At 39.7% G+C, this 23835-nt stretch overlaps 2 protein-coding genes across 4 annotated transcripts; one reads left to right on the plus strand and one right to left on the minus strand.

The window, feature by feature from the left end:
* Positions 1–5023: 5023 nt before the first annotated feature.
* LOC135747186 (uncharacterized) lies at positions 5024–8675 on the plus strand. The gene is made up of 7 exons (XM_065265854.2): positions 5024–5424; positions 5980–6653; positions 6741–6786; positions 7340–7431; positions 7821–7931; positions 8048–8315; positions 8461–8675. Exons 1-7 carry the CDS (start codon positions 5398–5400, stop codon positions 8671–8673), a joined length of 1431 nt encoding a protein of 476 aa, XP_065121926.1. The 5' UTR covers positions 5024–5397; the 3' UTR covers positions 8674–8675.
* A 292-nt stretch (positions 8676–8967) lies between these two features.
* LOC135747185 (uncharacterized) lies at positions 8968–13995 on the minus strand. 3 transcript variants are annotated; one of them, XM_065265852.2, is made up of 15 exons: positions 13564–13995; positions 13166–13341; positions 12796–13045; positions 12256–12331; positions 11695–11942; positions 11515–11595; positions 11367–11437; positions 11156–11286; positions 10828–11025; positions 10611–10697; positions 10262–10515; positions 9893–10021; positions 9579–9719; positions 9378–9501; positions 8968–9185 (listed from the first exon to the last, which is right to left on the minus strand). In XM_065265852.2, exons 1-15 carry the CDS (start codon positions 13588–13590, stop codon positions 8968–8970), a joined length of 2211 nt encoding a protein of 736 aa, XP_065121924.1. In that variant the 5' UTR covers positions 13591–13995. The 3 variants fall into 3 exon arrangements, with proteins under 3 accessions (XP_065121924.1, XP_065121923.1, XP_065121925.1); XM_065265851.2 differs by having other exon boundaries at positions 10828–11028; XM_065265853.2 differs by lacking the exon at positions 13166–13341 and having other exon boundaries at positions 10828–11028; positions 13564–13992.
* Positions 13996–23835: the final 9840 nt, after the last annotated feature.

Here is a 23835-nt window from a genome sequence, read left to right on the forward strand (position 1 = left end):
TTTGCAGAAGCTAGCCAAAAAAATACCATATTATATTGTTTGCTAGATCATTATGCATACTCCATCCAATGTTCTTTGTTTTGTGGCAATGATGTTGAACATTTGATCAGATAAGTGTAGGGTCTGCTATTGTCATGTTGATCTTGAGACGCAGGCTGTGACAGAAGTTTTAATATGATTCTGGACGTGAAAGATGTATTCATAAATTTAATTTACATAAACCACTGTTGTCAAGCCAATGGTCGACCTGCAGCTATCCAATTTTTTAGAGCTTCACTCATGATCCACCTACAACATATAGACAAAATAGTAAGCAATTCTGCTTTTGCAAGTAAATGTGTCACAAGAACACACAAAGAATTACCAAAATGTTTAAACAGTAAATAACTATTATTTTAATGTCAGCATTGAAAGAAACATGCATACATCATCTTTAAAAACAGGATGTGTCTCTCATATCAAGTGGTCATATGCACTGCCTTCACTCCCAGCATAAGCAAGATTACCTCACATACAAAAACAAAAAAAACCTAAAGGCATTTTGTACCACACTCTTTTGATAATTAATTCAATAAACCTGATGTACAATAACATGTATATGTTTTTTTTTAATCTTGTTAGTGGTATTAACCTTACTTTTTGTAAAGATTACAACTGCTTTTTGCTTGGTGGGGTGATGTTGCTGTGTGGCATTCTGTACCCTTTTAATAAGTTTTAAAGCAATCCAAAGTTTTATGTAGGCCCACTGCCAAATATATATATAATTCTATTTGTCCTGCTGTATATACAATACAAATTTGTATGTCATCTGTTCCAAATGTATACCACATTGGTATTATTATTATTTATTTTATCTTACTTATTTATCTGTTATTACTTACTTTCTTAGTATTACTTTTAAAATGTTCTTTCTGTTCGCATTTCATATGTATGTACACTCGCATAAAGGATTATTAGGAACACCATACTTATTCTGTGTTTGACCCCCTTTCGCCTTCAGAACTGCCTTAATTCTACAAGGCATTGATTCAACAAGGTGCTGAAAGCATTCTTTAGAAATGTTGGCCCATAATGATAGGATGATTTGTGGGATGCACATGCAGGGCACAAAGCTCCAATTCCATCACATCCCAAAGATGCTCTAATGGGTTGAGATCTGGTGACTGTGGGGGCCATTTTAGTACAGTGACTTTATTGTCATGTTCAAGAAACCAATATAAAATAATTTGAGCTTTGTGACATGGTGCATTATCCTGCTGGAAGTAGCCATCAGAGGATGGGTACATGGTGGTCATAAAGCGATGGACATGGTCAGAAACAATGCTCAGGTAGGCCATGGCATTTAAACAATGCCCAATTGGCACTAAAGCTGGCCAAGAAGACATTCCCCACACCATTACACCACCACCACCAGCCTGCACAGTGGTAACAAGTTATGATGGATCTATGTTCTCATTCTGTTTACGCCAAATTCTAACTCTACCGTCTGAATGTCTCAACAGAAATCGAGACTCATCAGACCAGGCAACATCAAGTCTTCAACTGTCCAATTTTGGTGTGCTTGTGCAAATTGTAGCCTCCTTTTCCTATTTGTAGTGGATATAAGAGGTACGCCGTGGGGTCTTCTGCTGTTGTATCCCATCCGTCTCAAGGTTGTGCACGTTGTGGCTTCACAAATGCTTTGCTACCTTCCTTGGTTGTAACGAGTGGTTATTTCAGTCAAAGTTGCTCTTCTATCAGCTTGAATCAGTCCGCCCATTCTCCTCTGACCTCCAGCATCAACAAGGCATTTTTGCCCACAGGACTACCGCATACTGGATTTTTTTCCTTTTCACACCAATTCTTTGTAAACCCTAGAAATAGTTGTGCGTGAAAATCCCGGTAACTGAGCAGATTGTGAAATACTCAGACTGGCCCGTCTGGCACCAACAACAATGCCACGCTCAAAATTGCTTAAATCACCTTTCTTTCCCATTCTGACATTCAGTTTGGAGTTCAGAAGATTGTCTTGACCACGACCACACCCCTAAATGCTTTGAAGCAACTGCCATGTGATTGGTTGATTAGATAATTGCACTGAGAAATCCAGTGCACTGAGAAATTCCTCCTTAAATTTTTCATACGTTATCAGAATGAATCGGTGAAGCTAATCTTTTTTTTATAAATCTGATTAAACTGAAGACTCTAAGGAGGTATAAAGGTAATACAACTCTATAGGTACTCCAGATTAACATGAAATATGTAGAATCAGTGTGTGACTTCACAAAAAAAACGTCCTTTCTATATCTCCCGTAATGTTCGCCTGTCAAGTTAACGTTTTCACTTCGTTTAGTAATAATAAAACAATATAACATTAAAAATTCAGTTTTCCTTTAGGGTCAGAATTAAGTAGGCTATTACATACTTGCACCTGACATAAACACCATGCCTTTTTCCGGGTGACTGGCCACTGCTTTTATTCTACTGTTCCACATCTTGCCTCTGAACAAACTCCAGTGTGCAAGCAGCAGCCTCCTGATACTCAATATTGAGGATGTAACAACTGGCAAAAACACGGCAAGAGGACTTCCTCATTTGTTACAATAGCAAATGATTTGAGATATTGGGCTAGAACATTCATGGCGATCTGCCTACATTCAGCTTTGGTAGGGTATGGGCAGTTTGCTCGGATTGCGTCCACAATAATTCTTACCATCTGAACCTGTCAGAGTGGGTTGGCCTCTGCCCTATAGAAATTGTATGACGAAGAGTTGGAGCCATTTTCTCCCAAGGCACCTGGAAAGTGGTGATCCAGTTTGATGGACACAAGGGAAGCACAGGAAAAGTTGTGGAGGGCAGACATGAAGACCGTGATAGAAACTGAAAACTTGTCTGTGGCTCCAGGGCAGAATCTTGGACAAAAGCTGAGTTATAGATATTAAGTTAATATATTAATCAACACATGTTACAGTAAGCAGCTGTAAGCAGAATACTTTTGTATTTGCACTAGAGATGAATTAAATTAATAGTCCTCAACTACCTCATTATCATCTGCATTATCATCAATACCATAAATATTATAAGGTTATTAAGGTTTGATTTTAATACATGTTAAAGAGCACATTTCCCCAAATCATACATATATCTTTGACACAATTATTTTGGCTCTTGAGATATACAGCATAACAAACAAAATTTCTTTACAACACTGGCAGAACAACAATTGGGAATATAGCTGCAAGCAGTGATACGGGGCCAAGCAACAATGGTCCTGCAACACGCAACAAAGCCGAAAGGACATGAAATTCATGAATGCAATGTTGCAGATATTTATGGGAACTTTCAGCACACAGGACTCAGAGATGAGAATGAACATAATGAATAAATAAAATTTTTTATATAATATTTATTTGCATGCTGAAAGAAGGACCGATTAGTCCAATGCTGACCTAGAAAACAATTGAACCACCAAAGCATCATACTTGTTACTAGGGGTGTGACGAGACACTTAATCCACGAGAACGAGACGAGACGATATTTTTACACTTTTTAAGAAACCCTCGATGATAAAATAAATGAATAAGAAACTGAAATCATGTTATTTTTAAATGTTTTAACTAATCAAGGACTGCCCCTAACAATTATTTTACTAACTGATAATGAAGTAATTTGTTATTTTTGGGTAATAAAAATAGACCCAAGTGAGCAGTAGCCTTTAAAATTACATAATAACGAAGATGCAATAATAATTGGTTCAAATAAAGTATTAAAACCAAGTTACATTAAACAACATTACATTAACAAACACATTACATTTGTGGTCTATAAATAAAAAGCATTATGTATATGTCACAGGAGTGACGATCTTTGAGGCGGAACCAAAAATTGGGAAGTTTTGGTTCCGCCCGGACCGGTAAGAGCAAACACCGGACATCCGGTGGCGTCGCGAACGCTGTAATCAGCTAAACTACACACAGCTGGGAGCTATTAAGAGGAGCGCCGGGTGATTGGAGGAGAACAGCACCCAGGGGAGTATAAAAAGACAAGTCAAACCACAGTCTTGGCTGATGTTATCCACTGATGTGTTGGTGTGTATTGTAGTGCTTAGTTGAGCTCGCCTAAATACGCTATATTCGGATTGTTGTATTGCTCTCTCTCCACGTGTGGATTATAGATCGATGGAAATGAGGACATCGAAGACCTTATAGGTGAAGTACTAGCCGGACACTGACATGGTTTGAGAGAAACGGAAGGAGAGGAAAACTTACCACTGTGAGTATATATCTGTGGGAAAAGTGGTGTTTGTGGCTGGAAAGCGCCCTGTCTAGATGCCTGAGTTACTGTTGGCATGAAGACAACCTAGGACGAAGAAAGATAGAGATCGTGAGTAACCAAAACCCTTGAAGTGAGTGTTGATATACATATTGGATTGATTCATTGTTTGAGTGTTCTTAAGAGAGATCGAGTGGCCCTACCCCTGGACCAGCGTGGTGGGTGAGCCGAAGGCTTCCGTGGGAAAGCAGCTACAGCAACGATAGCAAACAAACGCTAGGCCATCTACCATCTCCCTATTTCTCGCCCAGAGCGACGTGGAAGAGGACGGGTGTCTATTGTGTGCACTGAGCGTGGTGGGGTGAGTCTTTGGAAATTTTCACTTGAAGTGGTGCTGTGTAATGCCGTGTAATGCAGTGTGAGTGCTGTGTCTTGTTTGACGAAATCCCGTTCCCAGTCACTCGTCCCGGGACGGTGAAGAGGAAAGAACGGCGCTAGAAAACCCTGTATAATACTGCTGTAGTGTGCTTTCAGTTCCACAGAATTACAGAGTGGCGGCGAAGAACTGTGCGAGTAGCAGTGTGTGTGAGTACTGTACCTATTATTGTTAACTTACCTGTGTTCTTTCATCATCACAGAGTAGAGGCAGGAGAGATCTATGGGGTCAGATTTGTTTCGTATTTCTGAATAAATATACTATGATCCACAAATAAATATAAAGAGTTTCACAAATAAAATGGGATTTGCAAATAAAAAAAAATACTTATAAATATATATTTAATTGTATTTATTTGTGAATGGCTTCCTGCTTATTTGTGAATCGCGTTCTGTGCATTTGTGAATCACTGCACGCATTTGTGGATTGCGTTCTGTGCATTTGTGGATTTGAAACATTTCTAACGTCAAGACTTGCACAAGAATCCACAAATAGGTGGACTCCGCCCACCGTCTACTCCAACCAATCGGATAACGACCTCGTGGCGCTGACCAATCGTGGCACGGTCTACCTCCAACCAATCACGTTCTGATTTACTCGCTCTTCACACTCCATCACAGTAGGTGGCGGTATGCACCTATCAAGTTGGATCGCAACCCGCCATAAAACCTAAAGAAGAAGAAGAACTCCGACTCACATGCACGTTTATCATGGCGGATCGGGAGGACACCCGACAGGTGAGTGGTATTAATCGTTTAACACATAATTAGATCAGCGTGTAAAATAACACAAAATGTTGTGGTTGTGATTTTTTTTAATTACGTCGAGTGTTATTAAAAGCATATCTCGAAAAGATAAATATACTGTGTCTCAAGATATGCGAACTGTTTAATATAATGTAGAATCGTCCCGACATAAGACATCAATGAAAACGACAACATTCACTTAACAACAGATTTTGTTCTGGAATCACAATTCTATAGTGGTATTTGAGAAGTTAATATTTTACTGTATCTTATTTTTCTATAAAGAACCAAAATTATCACTTGCTTTTCTTTGCTGTGGTTGGCAACAATATGTGTGATGTATACATCAACGTGTCGTCCAATTAATAGGACAATTATGAAAGCATTAAGTAAAAAAAACCTCAATAATCTCTTAACATAAGTTATTATATTTTTAAAATATGTCTAATTTCATATCTTTGTGTGTATGCTAATTTTGTTATGTTTACTAGTTGTTCATATTTTGTCATTTAATAACTGTCATGTGTTTGTGTGAATGCACTGTAGGACTCTGTGAGACAACAAGTTCTTCAAAGACTACTTTCTAGAGTGACTTATGCCTTGGAACACCCACCTCTGGACATTGAATATTTGCAATTTGTTTGTCGTCAAGAAATGACTTTGATTACTGCCATGTCAGCAAACATTGGAATTTCAGAGGACTTGGTCAGAGGTTTGATGGACTTGGATTCTCTTATTCAGCAGCACAAAGAATCCCAGCAGATGGCAACTGTGGTGGAGATTGAAAGACCAGAAGGATGTGGACGTCCAAGAATGCACATATCAGAGGACAAGTTAATGTACTTTATGAAGCTTGGATTGTCACAGGAATGCATTAGTAAAATTTTAGGTGTGTCTCGTACAACTCTCTATCGTCGGATGAGAGAATGTAATGTGTCAGTTTCATCCCTCTACAGTCATTGCACGGATGAAGAGCTTGATTTCCTGGTATCTGAAATCAAAAGTACTATGCCAAACATAGGGTACAGGGTTGTCAGGGGGGCCCTCTTTGCCAAAGGCTACAGAGTGCAGTGGGACAGAATATACGCCTCCATGCGTCGTGTTGATAGTCTTGGTGTTCTCTCACGAATGTCCCAACTTGGTTGTGTTGCCCGGAGAGCTTATTCTGTTCCATATCCCAAGTATCTTTATCATATTGATACAAATCATAAGCTCATAAGGTAATGTTAACTTTAACTCCGAATTTAATTTTCATGTAAAATTCTAATTGTTTTGTAATATGCTCTAATTTGTTCTCCCTTAATTAGATACAACATGGTTGTCTCTGGGGGTGTGGATGGATATTCAAGAAAGGTAAGACATCCAAACTGCAGAACTGCATAGTAAATGTGTTTTATAAAATTTGTGCTAGCAGCACTGTCAGAATTTTTTTACAAAAGCTGTCACTGGGGTGGTACTCTTCAATAATAATAATAATAATAATAATAATCTACTACTTATGTACATATATACAATTTGTACAAATGAAACTTTACACTCTCATCAGAGAGTTATTCGAGACACACCTAAAAATTTTCTAATATTTTCTGAGATAATCCAAGCTTCATAAAGTAGATTAACTTGACCTCTGATATGTGCATTCTTGGACATCCACATCCTTCTGGTCTTTCAATCTCCACCACACAGGCTGTGTACACAAAGAATCCCATCTGCTGGGATTCTTTGTGCTGCTGAATAAGAGAATCCAAATCCTCAAACCTTTGACCAAGTCCTCTGAAATTCCAATGTTTGCTGACATGGCAGTAATCAAAGACATTTCTTGGACTCTTTAGGTGCAAAGGTGTACCCCATGACAGCTTTTGTACTTTTTCTGACTGTAAAAATAATGTATCTTGGCATTTTTCAGATCATGTTTTTACGCGTGGCAGACAACAACCGCTCTGAAACAATGCTTCGGTTTTTCAAAGAGGCAGTTGAAGAGTTTGGTTTTCCCCTGAGGTAAGGTTTATATAATCAACAAATTTCACAGGCGGTTTCACGGAAAGGGTTTAGGTTAATCAAGGACTAGGCCTTAGTAATATTAGGACATTTAAGTAGTTTTTACAAACAAACCTTACAAACAATACTGGTGTGCATCATGAGACAAAACAATGGCACTTATATATAAGTGCAAGATGTTCTCAAATTAAGGCAGCTGAAACATGCATTTTTGTCTGGAACTAGGATAAACCCTGTCTGGGAAACTGCCCCTAAATCTTATACAATCTACCATTTTGCCTCTTCAACCAGTAATGTTTTTGATGCTTATAACAAACACAAATCATACTATAAAAAGCTTGAGGAATGTCACTATTGTGCGTTCATAGAGTTTATTTTATTATTCACAGAGTACGAGGAGATCACGGGGGAGAAAATGTAGGAGTGGCGCGACTGATGTTTACAACACGGGGAACAGAGAATGCCAGCTTCATTGCTGGAAAGAGTGTGCACAATCAGAGGTAAATTAATCATCGCTACTCACCATACAGTTCCTAGGCACTACAATCTCACCTATTTAAGAGATTCTGAATATGTTACGTCAGTAATTTATTATTTGTATACTGTGTTTTACCAGGATTGAGCGCCTTTGGCGGGATGTTCGAATGTGTGCCACTGGAGTGTATTATGACATTCTACATCATCTTGAGGACTGTGGATATCTTGATATAAGCAACTTCACCCACCTCTTTTGCTGTCATTATGTTTTTTTACCACGCATACAGGCCAGCCTGGATGCTTTCAAAGATGCTTGGGATAACCATTCCCTGAGGACAGAGAACAACCTGACCCCAAATCAGCTATGGGAGGTCGGGCAGTATCAGAATCCAATAAGTGATCCTGAGGTAATTAAATGCATTACTACATATTTCTGGTTTTCTTTTTTATTTTCCCAGCTGTAGTTAGGGGACACCATTCAGTTGTCACTGTAACTAATTGAATTTTTATGGTTAAAGAACGTTAAAATTACTAACTTTTGTTCTCACACAGATACAGCTTTCAGGCTCTGCTGAACAAGAAAGTGGAGATTCTGAAGAGGACCACTTCGGAGTCAATGTGCCTGCAATACCTATGTTGCAACTCACAAATGAGCACATTGAGCAGCTTACATCACAGATTGACCCACTGCAGGAGTCTAATTTATTTGGAGTAGACGTATACCTTCAGACTCTCACATTTGTACAGAATTTGGTTGAAGGTTAGCTAGAACATGTGATGTATATCAAACATTTGAACAAGACAGTGTTATACTTTAGTTGAACAACATTGCAATTAAAGTGCTTATTTTGAATTTTATGTACCTTAAACAGTACAGTAACAGATCGTCTCTGTATGCGTGTTCTTTAAACGTTAAAGCTCACTGCATCTATTATTTGAACATTTTAAAGATGTGCAATTAAAGTCAGTGGTTTTGCAACAGCAAGCAATGTGAACTATTTCTTTTGAAATAACACTCAATTATTTTAGTAGTATAACATCATAACCTTACTAAAAGTTTTAAACCAGTCCAAATCCAGTAGATGATGTGTTTGCACAAGCTTGCAAAGTTGAAGAAAACTCATCCATTGTTAGTATGTCAGCAGGAAGCATTAGGGTCCTGCTGCAGGTGGAGGCCTTGAAGAATGTTCCCTTGCATACTTTAACCTGCAGGCTGTTGGATGGAACCTCCCATCCAGTCCAAAATGACATGAGCTTCTGCAGCTGGTCGAAGGAGGCTGTATACATAAATACAAAATGCATATAAACACACCTCTGTAACTTAAAAACTTACAACAGTATGGTTTAATGTGTTAAGTCATACAATCAACAGTGTTAATTACTTTATACAAAAAAATTACTGACTGTAGCCACCTTGATTTGCTAAGTTATTTAAAAGCTATAAAAAAAAATGGAGAAAGGCCCTTTACCCTTTTGAATATATTCACGAAGAAATGTAATTTGACGAGTGACAATCTCAGGACGCAAACCGTCATTGTCGTCATCGTCGTCATCAGAATTGGCAACAGGCCAAGTAATGTGTTGAAGAATGACCTAAAAAAAAAAAAAAGTAACAATTAAACTCACTGCATGAGAGAAAGAACCTATGTCTAATCAGGTAAAGTATATACCTCTGAGCCATACTGAACTTCACTTGCCCTTGGGAAGACAGTTTTAATTGCATCTTCTCGCGCTGTAATCAATGACCAAATCTTAGTTTCTTTGATTCCACGTCTCAGCTGCTTTACTTGACATTTAGTCCTATCCAAAACCTACAGGAAAGTACACTTATAAAACCTTCAAGTCCATCTCAAATCTTTACACATATCTGGGATTTAGTGAATCTGACTTAGGAACAGCAATGTGTCTAATTTCAATGAACAGTCCAAACAAAAGTAAAAGGGAAGAAATAAAATAGATATTATTAAAAGATTAAGACACTTACAGCATGTTGCAGTAACCTATTGAACAGCCATTTCCGGTGTTGTTCAGAAAACCCAGGAAGGTCCCATGACACAGCGAGTCTGGTGACTTCCTCCTTTTCCTCTTCAGAAAGGTTACGATTACCTTGCAGCTAATAAAAATATCTTACATTTAACAACATTTAGAAAGTGTGCAATTATGATGCTTTACTTTTTCATAATCACAAAACCTCAATATCAGACAATTATCATCTATTCAGTGTACTGTAAATAAGGAAAACAATAATTTAATTTCTTTTTAAAGTTTACACACACACACACACACACACACACACAACAGTAATATTTTAATCCGAGATGGTTCTCAAATAAATGTTAAATTTAGCACCTACCAATTGGATAGTATGCCTCTGATCAAAATCTGGACAATCCTCTAGTTTAATCTCTGCAGTCTCAATGGAGCCACCCATCAACACATGAATTATGGCTGAACTAATTCCAGATAGCAAAGGGCCACCGTGAAGAAATGAGTGGCCAATCATGCGCCCAGCAACGACAAATAAGTCACTATCAAGCAGAGTTTGACTGCAGCATGGAACAAGGTGATCCTGTTCACCCTCAAACAGGAGTGTTACATCTGCTATACCTGAAAAAGATTTTAATTGTATTGTTATTTTTTTTACCTCTTATCATACATTAAGACTTTGAAATTAAAAACTATTCAAATAACATCATGAATACCGAAATTAAGAGAAAACCCAGTCCTCAACTTCTCAATAGCCATACTCAGGAGATGTCTATTGACCCCATCCCCAATGGCAGCATCTCCTATAAAATATGTGTTAAAAGGATTTCTGCAAGAACATATTACTAAAGAATATATAAAAAAAACACTCAAACAAATGTAAAACAGAAAAACCACAGAGAAATGACCAAATCTATGAATCTGCTAATATACCTTGTAATATACACTTTAGTGGAGCAGCCCAGTTGACTCCCTTGGCCTTATAGAAAGATAATATGGCTCTGTCTTGGTCTTCAGGGCTCTCTTTCAAATCCAAATAAAAACGCAGTGGCTTTTCATTGCTATGCTGCCTCCGCAAATTCCTGCAGAACAGCGCAGATGCCAGGCATGGATCTAAAATGCTCATCCATTCTGCTAACAAGAAAACAAAACCGAAATAAAATAATCAGATTAGCAATTCTCTCATGAACATGAATAGCTATGCCCCTTTTCATTTACATGTAAGCATAGAATGATAATTGTCACCCTTTACAAAGGTTACCTGTCGAATTAGTTCTTGCCTCTTCAGAGTTGTAGCTCTCCAAGGTTCCAAATGATGCCACTGCTGATGATGGTCCGGGAAGCTCCTCAGTCTGATGGGGTCCGCCATGTGTGTCATCTCTTGAACTAATTCTTTTTTCAAAAAAAAAGTGAATCTCAGTTATTACATTTTTGATTATTTTATGGTTTGGAACAAATGATAGTATTACAACCTGTCAATGCATAAATTCACATGGGTCTGCAGTAAATCATTCAGAATCGCTGTCTGGCAAATGGGGCAAGTCTAGAAAACAAATGTAACCATTTAGGAAAGGGTAATGCACTCAACATGTTTATTGGGAAATGTAAAATAATAATTACCCCAAGTGACTCTTCAGCATCTGTGACCTGAACATCTTCTTCAGGAAGAGCATCATCTTCAAAAATCTCAGACTCAGATTTCTATTTCATAAATTGTAATCAATATTTATAATGCTTTTTGATTGCATGAAAAAAACAGTAAATGCAAGAACATTTTAAATTCAGTATAAAATAACTTACAGAACATTCCTCTGCGTGTAAGGCCAACATCTGAAGGGGCATTTTTTGGCCACAAGACACACAGTTGGCTTGGGGCATTTTACAGAATTCTGGAGCATCATAGGGCAGAGGATCCGTGGAAAGTGCTTCCTGGATTGGAACCACGTAAAGCACATTTTTTCCATTGTTGGAGGCAGATTTTAGTGCCCGCATTGTGTAGCCCTCCGCATCTGTCAGAATCATGGAGAGTTTTCGGCGTCCGCTTCCACCTTTTTGAACAGGAATATGAATTAAATATGAATTACAGGCAACCAGCATTAAAAGTTGTATTTTTCAGAAAAGTGTTTTCCAATCCAGTACTATGTTGGACCACTGCCAGGATGTTAATGTGTTTATTGGAGAGACATCTCAATATTCTGGGAGGAAGCTGATGAACTAAATAAGATTTATCATAGAAGTAGAGATCTAAAACATCATTGGGAGGGGTGCCATGTAGGGCAGGATTGGGAAACACTGATTTAGATAATTATCTTATCTTGTAAATCATTCACATTGAATTCACAATGTAAATAAAATCAGTACCAGTGGCTTTGTAAAACATCCAGCTTCTCTTCAGACTTTTTAACTTTGGAAACTCATTCTCCAACTGATCAAAAATCTAAGAAACAAAATAAATATTGTACAGTTTTCTGTAAATGACTAGTGGGTATTAATAAATATTTAGCTTACTCAAAAGATTTGTTCAATTACACTGAATTATTTAATAACAAAACATTACTATTGCTTGTTGAAATATCCATGTCAGAGGCAAAGTGTGTTTGTAGCACATCATATCCCAAGCTAAATCCAAAACACTGTTCAGGTGATATTGCTTTATTAACGATGGATGTATTTTTTTATTAATTAATAATTCATTGTAATGTCTAGTCTAGATAAGGTTATTTAAAATGTGTAGCATAGCCTTATTACAAATCTAAAACATTTAGACTACTATTAAAAGTGTATAAATTCTTATATATGCCATTAGAAACTAACACTATAGCAAGTGTATGCATCTTTTCTTCCCTACTTAGCAAAATAAAAACACAGATCAACTGTTTAAGATAAGCTACGTCATCTTACCTCATCATGTTTGTCAGAATCTTTGAATGAGACAAGCCTCTTGCCAAGTCCAGCATGTGCCAGCACAAGCTCTTCTGAACCATTTGGTGTGTATTTGGGCATGTTTGAAGCAGCAGGTTCAGATAAAACATAAATTTGTAGTTCCGTTGTTTTGATCCGTGGAACTGTGTGTGTTGGCTGTGAAACAAACCGTCTTTTTCCTTTCCCTCTTGACTGGTCACCATTGGAAGTAAACATTGCAGGAAACTGCCTAAATGTATAAGCCAAAATAACAATTAGTAGGTTATAAGTTTGTCAGAGTCGGTGAAAGCTGTTTAGGTGGGAAATGCAATTAATACAACAAAACTATTGTCCTATGTATGGGCCAAACCTTTTCAGAGCCTGATTCACTCTAGCATCTGAAGGGAGGTTGGATAAGGGCAAAGAAACAGAGGGAGAGGGGATATGTGCCTGTGGGGGATTGGATGTGGGGCGGCCCGGAGTTAGATCCCTTGCAATTATCTGCACTAAAGCCCGAGCCGCGCTTTCCACTTGTGCAGAAAGGTCCTGCACAAACAGTCATACAATCTTTATACAGTACTGCACGAACTGTAGGCTAATGTCACAATCAACATTACTTTAACACATTTAGGTGAACAACTCGTAGTAATAACCAGGCTTTCAAAAATGTACACACACTGAATATAACAAACACGAACATAGCATCAACCTTGTTTAATTTTGTTTAACCAACAAACTAAGCTAGTCAAAACGATTAATACCACTCACCTGTCGGGTGTCCTCCCGATCCGCCATGATAAACGTGCATGTGAGTCGGAGTTCTTCTTCTTCTTTAGGTTTTATGGCGGGTTGCGATCCAACTTGATAGGTGCATACCGCCACCTACTGTGATGGAGTGTGAAGAGCGAGTAAATCAGAACGTGATTGGTTGGAGGTAGACCGTGCCACGATTGGTCAGCGCCACGAGGTCGTTATCCGATTGGTTGGAGTAGACGGTGGGCGGAGTCCACCTATTTGTGGATTCTTGTGCAAGTCTTGACGTTAGAAATGTTTCAAATCCACAAATGCACAGAACGCAATCCACAAATGCGTGCAGTGATTCACAAATGCACAGAACGCGATTCACAAATAAGCAGGAAGCCATTCACAAATAAATACAATTAAATATATATTTATAAGTATTTTTTTTTATTTGCAAATCCCATTTTATTTATTTGTGAATTTCATTTATTTTTGTGAAATCTGTAACATATATTTACGGTTTGCTTATTGTGTATTTGTTGATTTAAAAAATATTTGTGAAACTCTTTATATTTATTTGTGGATCATAGTATATTTATTCAGAAATACGAAACAAATCTGACCCCATAGAGATCCGCTGGCCCGAGGTCTCGACGAAAGGGCGCCCCGGTCCAGTTTTCGATTGACCAACGGGTCTCGAGGAACGGGCAGCGTTCGACCCGGTGTGCCGGCGTGGTTCTCGCCCCTCTGTTCATCAACGAGTTCGCCGAGAGGGTCTTGGCCCCCGGCGTCCCAGCACAAACCATTGCTAAATCGCCGCATTGCAGAAACTAGCCAGCGTAAGCTCGCGACCCTGTAAGTCTCTATGTAACTTGTTATGTCTGCTGATTGACAGGAAAGCGAGTGAGTTGTGAGAGCTGTGGAGAGAAAGGGAGCCAACGTTGAACACTGAGATACTGAACTGTGGAAAGAAAGAGAGCCATACCTACCTAGAAGCTGTAATCAGCGCAGAGGTGAGCAAACGTCTTGAGAACGATTCATTGTGTCCCTGTATCCTAGCAGCCGTCTGTGGAGAGAAAGAGAGCCAACGTTGAACACTGAGATACTGAACTGTGGAAAGAAAGAGAGCCATACCTACCTAGAAGCTGTAATCAGCGCAGAGGCGAGCAACGTCTTGAGAACGATTCATTGTGTCCCTGTATCCTAGCAGCCATCTGTGGAGAGAAAGAGAGCCAATGTGAACACGGAGATATTGAGCTGTGGAGAGAGTCATACCTACCTAGACGCTGTAATCAGCGCAGAGGTGAGCGAACGTCTTGAGAACGATTTACTGTGTCCCTGTATCCTAGCAGCCATCTGTGGAGAGAAAGAGAGCCAAGGTGAACACTGAGATATCAAGCTGTGGAGAGAGCCATACCTACCTAGAAGCTGTAATCAGCGCAGAGGTGAGCAAACGTCTTGAGAACGATTCATTGTGTCCCTGTATCCTAGCAGCCATCTGTGGAGAGAAAGAGAGCCAATGTGAACACTGAGATATTGAGCTGTGGAGAGAGTCATACCTACCTAGAAGCTGTAATCAGCGCAGAGGTGAGCGAACGTCTTGAGAACGATTTACTGTGTCCCTGTATCCCAGCAGCCGTCTGTGGAGAGAAAGAGAGCTAACGTGAACACTGAGATATCAAGCTGTGGAGAGAGCCATACCTACCTAGAAGCTGTAATCAGCGCAGAGGTGAGCGAACGTCTTGAGAACGATTCACTGTGTCCCTGTATCCCAGCAGTCGTCTGTGGAGAGAAAGAGAGCCAACGTGAGCACCGAAATATTGAACTGTGGAGAGAGCCATACCCATCTAGAAGCTGTAACCAGCGCAGAGGCGAGCGAACGTCGTGAAGTCGACTCACTGTGTCCTCGTGTCCTAGTTGGAACCTGAGAAGGGAGAGAGAATAAGGAAGGCGAGTGAGTCAACGAGCAAGGACCTGTGGAAAGTAGGCGGTGCACCGCCGTGCGCCGAGTCAAGGTACAACAACAGAAAAAGACCCATACCAGCACTCATTGTGTTTTTATTCTGCCTCCAGGAAGGAAGAGGAGCGCGCCACGAGTAGAGGGAACCCGAGGCAGGAGCCCGTTCCCCCACGTACGACACCCCACCCTTAGTCATTCATTGGGCCGTGGCCCCCCTGGAGGGCAGAACCTGAAATTAGTTTTAATTTCCCCTTTCCCAGTTCCCCCTATATTTTAATTATTTAACTCAATAAAGAACATTTTATATTTACTTGTGCTCGTTGTTGTCTGGTCATTGGGTTGGTTTTGGGGACCTCCTCGAGGTGGAAGTTTAGAAGGGGCGTGGTTTATACAACTAGTAGCCAGCCCCTGGCCGGTGACATATATATTATAACAAATGCCTGCAGGGGGAGATAGTTGACTCGTCTCGCGGACGCTATCTTCACTTTCACTTTAGACGGAGAGAAACGCTTATTTTTTAGCCAAACAATGTTTAAATCCATTTGAATAGTTAATATACGTCCATTTCTTTACAATAGAAATGAACATGCAGACATTAAATCATGTAAACTCTGTGATGGTTTAATCTGCTGAGACTTCACATCTGACACTGATCAACAGACAAACACAACACGTCTCAGACTTCATACGAGCTCCCAAACGAACATTATTGGAAACCCAAACAAAAAAAGCAAATGCAGTAAAAGACAGAATATAATGCATGCACAGTAAGAGGCTAATTACACCAACCACGCTTTAAACGCTTGGAAACGCAAGGCGTGATGCACTGCCTTTTTTTAAAAAGAGCAGTGCGAGTCGACGCGGCTTTTAATATTGCTACCTTGTCAGCTGTCTTGTCCATCAAATATTGAAGCGTGCGCTCTTTTGCTGTTAACTGTCATATTAGCAGAAACTTTTAAAAGATGACGCTTGCTCTGACCTTGTTTGAGGGTGAGAGGTGCACAAACACGCAGGAGAGAGTGAGCGAGTGGAGTCCGGTTCTTCAAAGCAACTGTAAACTTCCCTCACCACAACGTAAGGCCCGCATCTCCCCTTATTCGAATGGACAATGGAAAGACGCGAATGACGTCGGGCGCTTCTCCGCTCTCAGCGTTCCTTCAAAGGCGCGTGCTGTGGCCGCCGGCAAAAACCGCAAGGCGCTCAGCGCGCATAAACACACGCAAACGCTCCATGCCCATAGAATATCATTTAAAAAAGGCGCCTGCAACTGCCATAAACGCTTTTGGTGTAACTGGCCCCTAAAAGGGTCAAACAGAAAGCTGCATCCTCCGGAGGTCGCATATGCAGGCTGCATACGTCATTAAGGTTTATTTCAGATCATTAACTGAGCATTACATTCGCAAGTGAGCATATTACAACAATTTGCGATTAACTAAATTATTAGTAAACTTTATAATTGTTAGTAGTCTCTAATAAGACAGTCTTTATGAAGTAAATGCAGTTTAAAAATGCGACATCCGAAGGATGCAGTCTTTTATTTGAGAAACGGCCAGAATTTCACCTACACAAGAAATCTCGCGAGACACACTTAATCTCGAGATCTCGTCACACCCCTACTTGTTACACATGAGACTTAAACCAAAAGAGCACAAACGAAATAATACCTGTAAAAATAATAAAGTAAAATACAAATAATGAATTGAAGCTTTTGACTCTAAAATAAGAGACTTTAATTGCTGCCCTACCCAGGATTTGAACCCACGATCTCCAGGTCTCATGTCTGTCACTCATTTGGTTGAGCTACAGGGGAGACATACTTACACACAGCTGCTTAAGCTAGATTGCTGAAGTGACAATGTGTATGTTCAAGTTTGGAGAGATTTTTCTCAAGAACAAAATATTTTTTTAAATCCCCTGTAGGTAGTCAAACCTGTTCAAACATTTGACTCTACAGACATTACCCCATGAAAAATTCTCCATAGAAGTTTAGTTGATTAAACGGTTTAAAAGTTATTCCTGATTGACAAATGTATTACTTATGAACAAAGATAAATATCAAAATTCTGTTTAGTCATTTCTATGCGGCTCAGTCCAAAGATAATCTGAGCCAAATTGTGTAACAATTCAACAAACACTGCAAAAGTAGTAGCAAAAAAAGGTGTAAAAAGTACTTAAAAATTTTACTCAAGTGAAAGTACAAGTACTGAGTGTAAATTTCACTCAATTAAAAGTAAAAGTATCTGGCCAGAATTATACTTGAGTAAAAGTAAAAAAAGTACCACATTAAAATTGTACTTGAGAATTAAAAAAGTAAAAGTAACCGGAAGAAGGAAAACGAGAGATTCATGTTTAAGCTTTCTCTAAAAACATGAAGTGAATGAACCACATACAAGGTTTTATCCTTTACAACTGTTTGTATTTAATTGTATTTCATTATCAAACTATAAGACTACTACATAATTTCCAACATGATCTCACAAAGTTCAGTGGTATAGTCACATAATTTTTTGCTCATTTATCCGTGTCATTGTCACGGATCTCCGCATTTTTCGTGTCTGTACCACAGACTTTCTTTAAAGGCCAGTTCACACTGGTCAGACAACTACCAACTCCAACAGACACCAACAGACACCCACATTCTAAAGTCTCATTTACTTTGATCCAACAACTGCCAACAGGGGTTTCACTAACCCAGTCTCACAAAGTTTCGTGATATAGTCACGTATTTTTTTGATTCTTTTTTCGTGCTATTATCACGAAATTTCGTGTTTTTTCGTGATCGTATAACGAATTCCTGTTTTCGTGTGATTATCACGTATTGGTTACTCAACTGCTTTTTCCTATTTTTAAACCATTGTCGCTTCGGTTTAGGGTTAGATTTGGTGCTTGCATTAGAATGTCACTTTATATATTGGTTTATACTATTTTTTCTGATTTATTTTTTTATATGTCGCCTGGCGTTAGGGTTAGAGTTGGGTTTGGTTAGGGATGTCATTTTATGTAAATCTAACCCTAAACCGAAGCGACAATGGTAAGAAAATAGGACAAAACAGTTGAGTAACCAATACGTGATAATCACACGAAAACAGGAATTCGTTATACGATCACGAAAAAACACGAAATTTCGTGATAATAGCACGAAAAAAGAATAAAAAAAATACGTGACTATATAACGAAATTTCGTGAGACTGGGCTGGTTTCACACTGGTCAGTTTCACGTATTGATTACTCAATTGTTTTTCCTATTTTTAAACCATTTTCGCGTGGGTTTGGGGTTAGATTTGGGCTTTGGGTTAGGATGTCACTTTAAATATTGGTTTATACAATTTTTTCCATACTTTTAAACAAAAATTTGGATGTCATTTTATGTTACAGAAAGTCGTTCTAACCCCAAACCCAAGCGAAAATGGTAAGAAAATAGGAAAAACAATTGATTAACCAATACGTGAAACTGATACAGAAAAGAAAGTCTGTGGTACCAACAAAGAAAAATTCGGAGATCCGTGACAATGACAGTGAGTTTTAGTATGCAACATGCTACTCAAAATTGTAAAACCTCGAACTTAACTTAAATTTCAAGCTCTATCAAGCCTCTCACAGGAAGCCGATGCAGGATAAGGTGTATTAGACCTTGTTCACACTGTAAGTCCAAATCTGATAGGAATCCAATCACATTTAGAACGGTAAACGGCTAAAAACCACATGAAATCTGTTTTTCTAATCCGTTTCAGGCTACATCCAGAAGTGGTTTGAAATCCATTTCAGTCTTACCGTCCTGATCGCATTTGTGCAGCTTTTCGGTTACGTCATGCTGTCACGTCACATAAAACATATCAGACGTCGAGGCAGATTGTCATGCCAGCGCGACGTCATTGCCATAGAAACAGTGCAGAGGAGTTGTAAGGAGTAAAAAAGTACTTTTTTTTCTTTAAAAAATGTAATTAAGTAAAAGTAAAAGTACTGATTTTTAATTGTACTCAAGTAAAGTAAAAATTCCCAAAAATAATACTTAAGTACAGTAACCAAGTAAAATTACTCAAGTACTTTACACCTTTTCAAAATGGCCGCTACTGCATTTTTGAACTGGTGGTGATGCTTGGCCACCAAATTACTGCAAGCCGTGCAGAACATGGAAAACAGACTGGTTAAGAATAATAGGTGAGAATAAACTCAAAACAAATATTAATAGAAAAACATAACACATGCATCAGATGGGATTCGAACCCTTAACTTCTGACATTTGATGCATGTGATTTATTAGACTGCGCTACACAGGGGGTGTAGCTAGCCAAGGTTTTTAGAGCTGCAAGCATTCAAATGGCCCAATCAAGGAAGGTGCAGACATGACATTGCAAAGCAGAAATAACAAAATTACAATTTATATGAGAATCAGATAGTTTAAGTGAGAAGAGTTACAGTTTAAGTCAAGAAAAACATGTTGCATAGGAATGCACAACATGTTATAATACAGTCATAATAATTTAAAATGACAAAGAGACAATGTCACAGGGACAGTCAACTTTGGACAGGTATTTCTCGGGAATGGCAGAGAATATCAAAAATGTGTTTGGTCATTTCTGTGCGGATTTCTCCAAAGATTATGTGAGCAGAGCCTGGCATAAAATAGACTTAATTTGCAAAAGTAGTAGCGAAAAAACTACTTCACATATGCTATGAAATAAGACATGAACAGTTGGAAACTGACAAATGAGATATCATTGCAATCAACATAAACCAGTGAATAAAAATTCACAAAGAAAATTAATATCAGACAAAGTTTTTAGAAGTTATAGGCTGTTTTATATAGTTTATAAACCCTAGGTGGCGCTGTTTTCAGATTTCCCAGGTACCTTCAGGACATCATACCGATGCTCCCTACCGATTTTTGTGCCGATACATCATATAGATTAATAGTTATCACTATTTATGACAAAATTCAAAATGGTGGACAGGCGGTTTGGTAATTTCTGGCATAATATATGTAACCAGGGCATAATATGCTCTATTCATACCTACCCGCCACTAGGGGGCACTCGTGTTTATGTGATGCATAGTAGAGTGCACACAGAGGAAGAGTGTACTACATGTGTGTATTGTGCTTGTTCATAGCTGTCTGTAGCTGAGCACATGAGCAGTTGTGTGTAAGATTAAAAGCAAACATCAGCCTTTCTTAAGGAAAGGAGGAAAGTCCTGCTTGTGTTTTGCTTACCATCTTGTGCATCACGTATTTGCTGTCTGTCTGCAAGATATTTCCACGTGGATATACACATATTTAATGTGTTGGAGATTGAGCAGGGGAGAACAGATACACATGTGTCAGCGCCTCGTTTCATGTTACAGCGTGTCACAGAAATAGCATCCAAAAGCCACTACCGTTGTTTTGTAGGGGTACATTTCATACAGGGCTATTTTTGTTTGTTTTGATTTATTTTTCTCTGTTGATTTGGGGTCTTTATGATCTTGGGAAGGAATGTGTTTTAAGGAGAAATGTGTAGTAACCCTTTCTAATCAGCCGAATTTCACCCAAAGGGAGTGTTCAAAAGTTGGGCTACTGTTTTATTTGTTTTATTTATTTTTCTTTCAACTGAATAGGCCATTGTAACCAAATATTTACAGTGTATATGGAGCTTGTGTTAATTTGATCTCTTTTTATATTTCTTGTAAACTTGGTTTATTATAATATACTACACAGGGGGAAATTTCACAGTCATTTAATGCTGTGTTTTCTCTTAACTCAGTCGGAAATAAAGAACCCCTGTTAGATGTATGGCTGTGCTGGAGTCTTTGTCATAGTGTGAAGGTTTACACGGCCACATCTTTTGGTACCAGGAGTGGGGTTATAAGTTACTTACTGTGGGTTTCCTTTTGTGCAGAGGTTTTGTTTATTCTTTTTTTATTCTAATTTTTTTTATTAAGTGGGTTAAACAACAGTAAACAACGGTAGTGGTCGAGGCTGGATGTTTGTCACCGAGAGTCAACAGCGAGCTATGTGCTGAGCCAGGAAGGACGGCGGAGAGTTCAAGTGTCAACGCTTCAGGATCAACTTGACTGGGAAGTCTGCATGGGACTGTGTTAGTGTGTGATTTTGTAGAGACTGAAGCCATTGACATCTGCCGCATAGAGCCATGGAAGCTGAAGATACTGAACAAGCACAGGCACAGGGAGAGGACAGCCAAGGACTTGGTGCTGCTTCCTGGGTGAGTGATGACGAGAGAGTTAACCCTTTGCTACAGCTCCAGTCTCAAATTCAGGATTTGGGAAAGAGACAGGATGAAGTGATGTCAACACTGGCTAGTTTTAACACTGTCAATACTAGGTCTTATGTCTATATTCCTAGAGAACGACAAATTGTTCCTTACTGTGGTGACTCTTCTAAAGACTGTCAGACCATCGATGAGTTTATTGAGGAACTCGAACGAGTAATTCGTGTAAGGGGATTGAGTCGTGAAGACCAAGTAGACTTTATTTTGTCACACTTAAGGGGGTCAGCACTTGATGAGGTCAAATTGTGTTTGGGGGGAGATGATGCAGCGCCTCGAGATCTGTTTGTTTGTTTGAGAGATGCTTTTCGTGAGAAACGAACAACTCCTCAACTGTTACATGCCTTCTATTCACGGAAACAGTTGGAAGGGGAGGACCTCCGCGAGTATTCACATGCCTTGTCAACAATGCTGAACGCTGCGCTACAACAGTCGTCAAAAGCAGTTCCTGATGTGCAGTTAACACTGAGGGATCAATTCATTGAGGGAGTAGGAGACTCCACGCTTCGCCGAGAACTGCGTAAGTTAGTGCGTGACCGGCCCCGTGCAACACTGTTTGAGGTTAGGGAAGAGGCATTAATGTGGTGCGCAGAAGAACAACAACCCCGTAAGGCGAGTACTGCCAAAAGTCACTACTTGGTGGGCATTGAGGGGGGTGCGGGTACAAAAATGGCCATGTCTCCTTCAGAAGACTTGCACGCTGTATTAAAAGAGGTTGTGACAGTAGTAGCGCAACAAGGAAAAGCTATCAGTGAGCTTACTAACGCTGTCCATAACCTTACCACTCAAAGAAGCAGCTCTTCCTCTGAAAGGCCTCAAAGACCTAAGCTTAAGCCTAGATATACCAGAGACGGTCAACCCATTTGCTTGAGGTGTGAAGGGGTGGGACATATAGCCCGTCAGTGCACCTCTCAAAGTAATCAGGAAAGCCAGGTGACGGCCCCAGCCGAAACTCCTGTGCCGGGAAAAGGGGTCCCTCCGTTGTGTTGAGCCAAGCAATGAGAGGGGCCCACCATGGCTCAACTACCAGTCCTTTGACAAAAGAGCGTTTTTTGGAACGCGCTGTGGGCGAATGCCCTGTAGTTGAAATTAACATAGGGGGGGTAGCTGTGAAGTGTCTTTTAGACACAGGCAGCAATGTGAGCACACTGGCAGAAAGCTTTTTCAGAGGGAAGCTACATGGGGGGGATAAAGATATGCACAGCACCATGAAATGGCTCAAGATTACAGCTGCAAACAAATTACCGCTCCTGTATTTAGGTTATGTTGAGTTGGATATTCAGGTAATGGGAGTAACAATACCAGGGTGTGGTTTTTTAATAGTCCGAGATCAGAATGGTGGGGAAGCTGATAATTCACCTCCAGGCATTATTGGCATGAACATTGCCCAGCGTTGTAAGCAGCTGATTTTAGCTGAGTTCGACAATGCACTGGGGGGAACACTAGACCCAGATTGGCGAGTGGCTTTTACTAAGGTGCACGAGGCAGCACTGATTGGGCCATCCTCTACAGTCCGAGTGGCTGGAAAATCCAAAACACTTGTACCTGCAGCCTCAGTTACTACAATCCAGGTCCGGGTGCATAAGGAGCCACCCCATGCGAATGGTGTTATGATATTTGAGCCGGGGTCAATGCCACTTCCAGGGGGGTTGGTCTTAGTGCCTACAGCAGTATCTTCTAGTAAATGTGTTTTCCCTGTACGGGTGTTGAATCTTGCATCAGAGGATGTTTGGCTGCCTCCCAAAACAAGGTTAGGGGTACTATCTCAGGGTCACAAGGTTGAAAGTAATTCTTGTAAGGTGGAATTTCAGCGAGTATCTGATGATCATGAGGAGGTCACCATCCATGTAAGATCAATGACAGAGGTTCAAGGTGATGTACCGTGTCCTGTAGATCGTGTGCAAATGGGGGGAACTCCAGCGCAACAGGTCGAGTTACAAGCATTGCTGAGGCAATACGCAGATGTGTTTGCTATGTCCGACAATGATCTTGGGTACACTGATTTGGTAAAACATGAGATCCCCGTGACTGATGACATTCCCGTCACTCAAGTGTATAGACGTATACCTCCAAATCAGT

Source organism: Paramisgurnus dabryanus, chromosome 1 (assembly GCF_030506205.2).
Source record: "Paramisgurnus dabryanus chromosome 1, PD_genome_1.1, whole genome shotgun sequence".
In the NCBI taxonomy this organism is placed as follows: Eukaryota; Metazoa; Chordata; class Actinopteri; order Cypriniformes; family Cobitidae; genus Paramisgurnus; species Paramisgurnus dabryanus.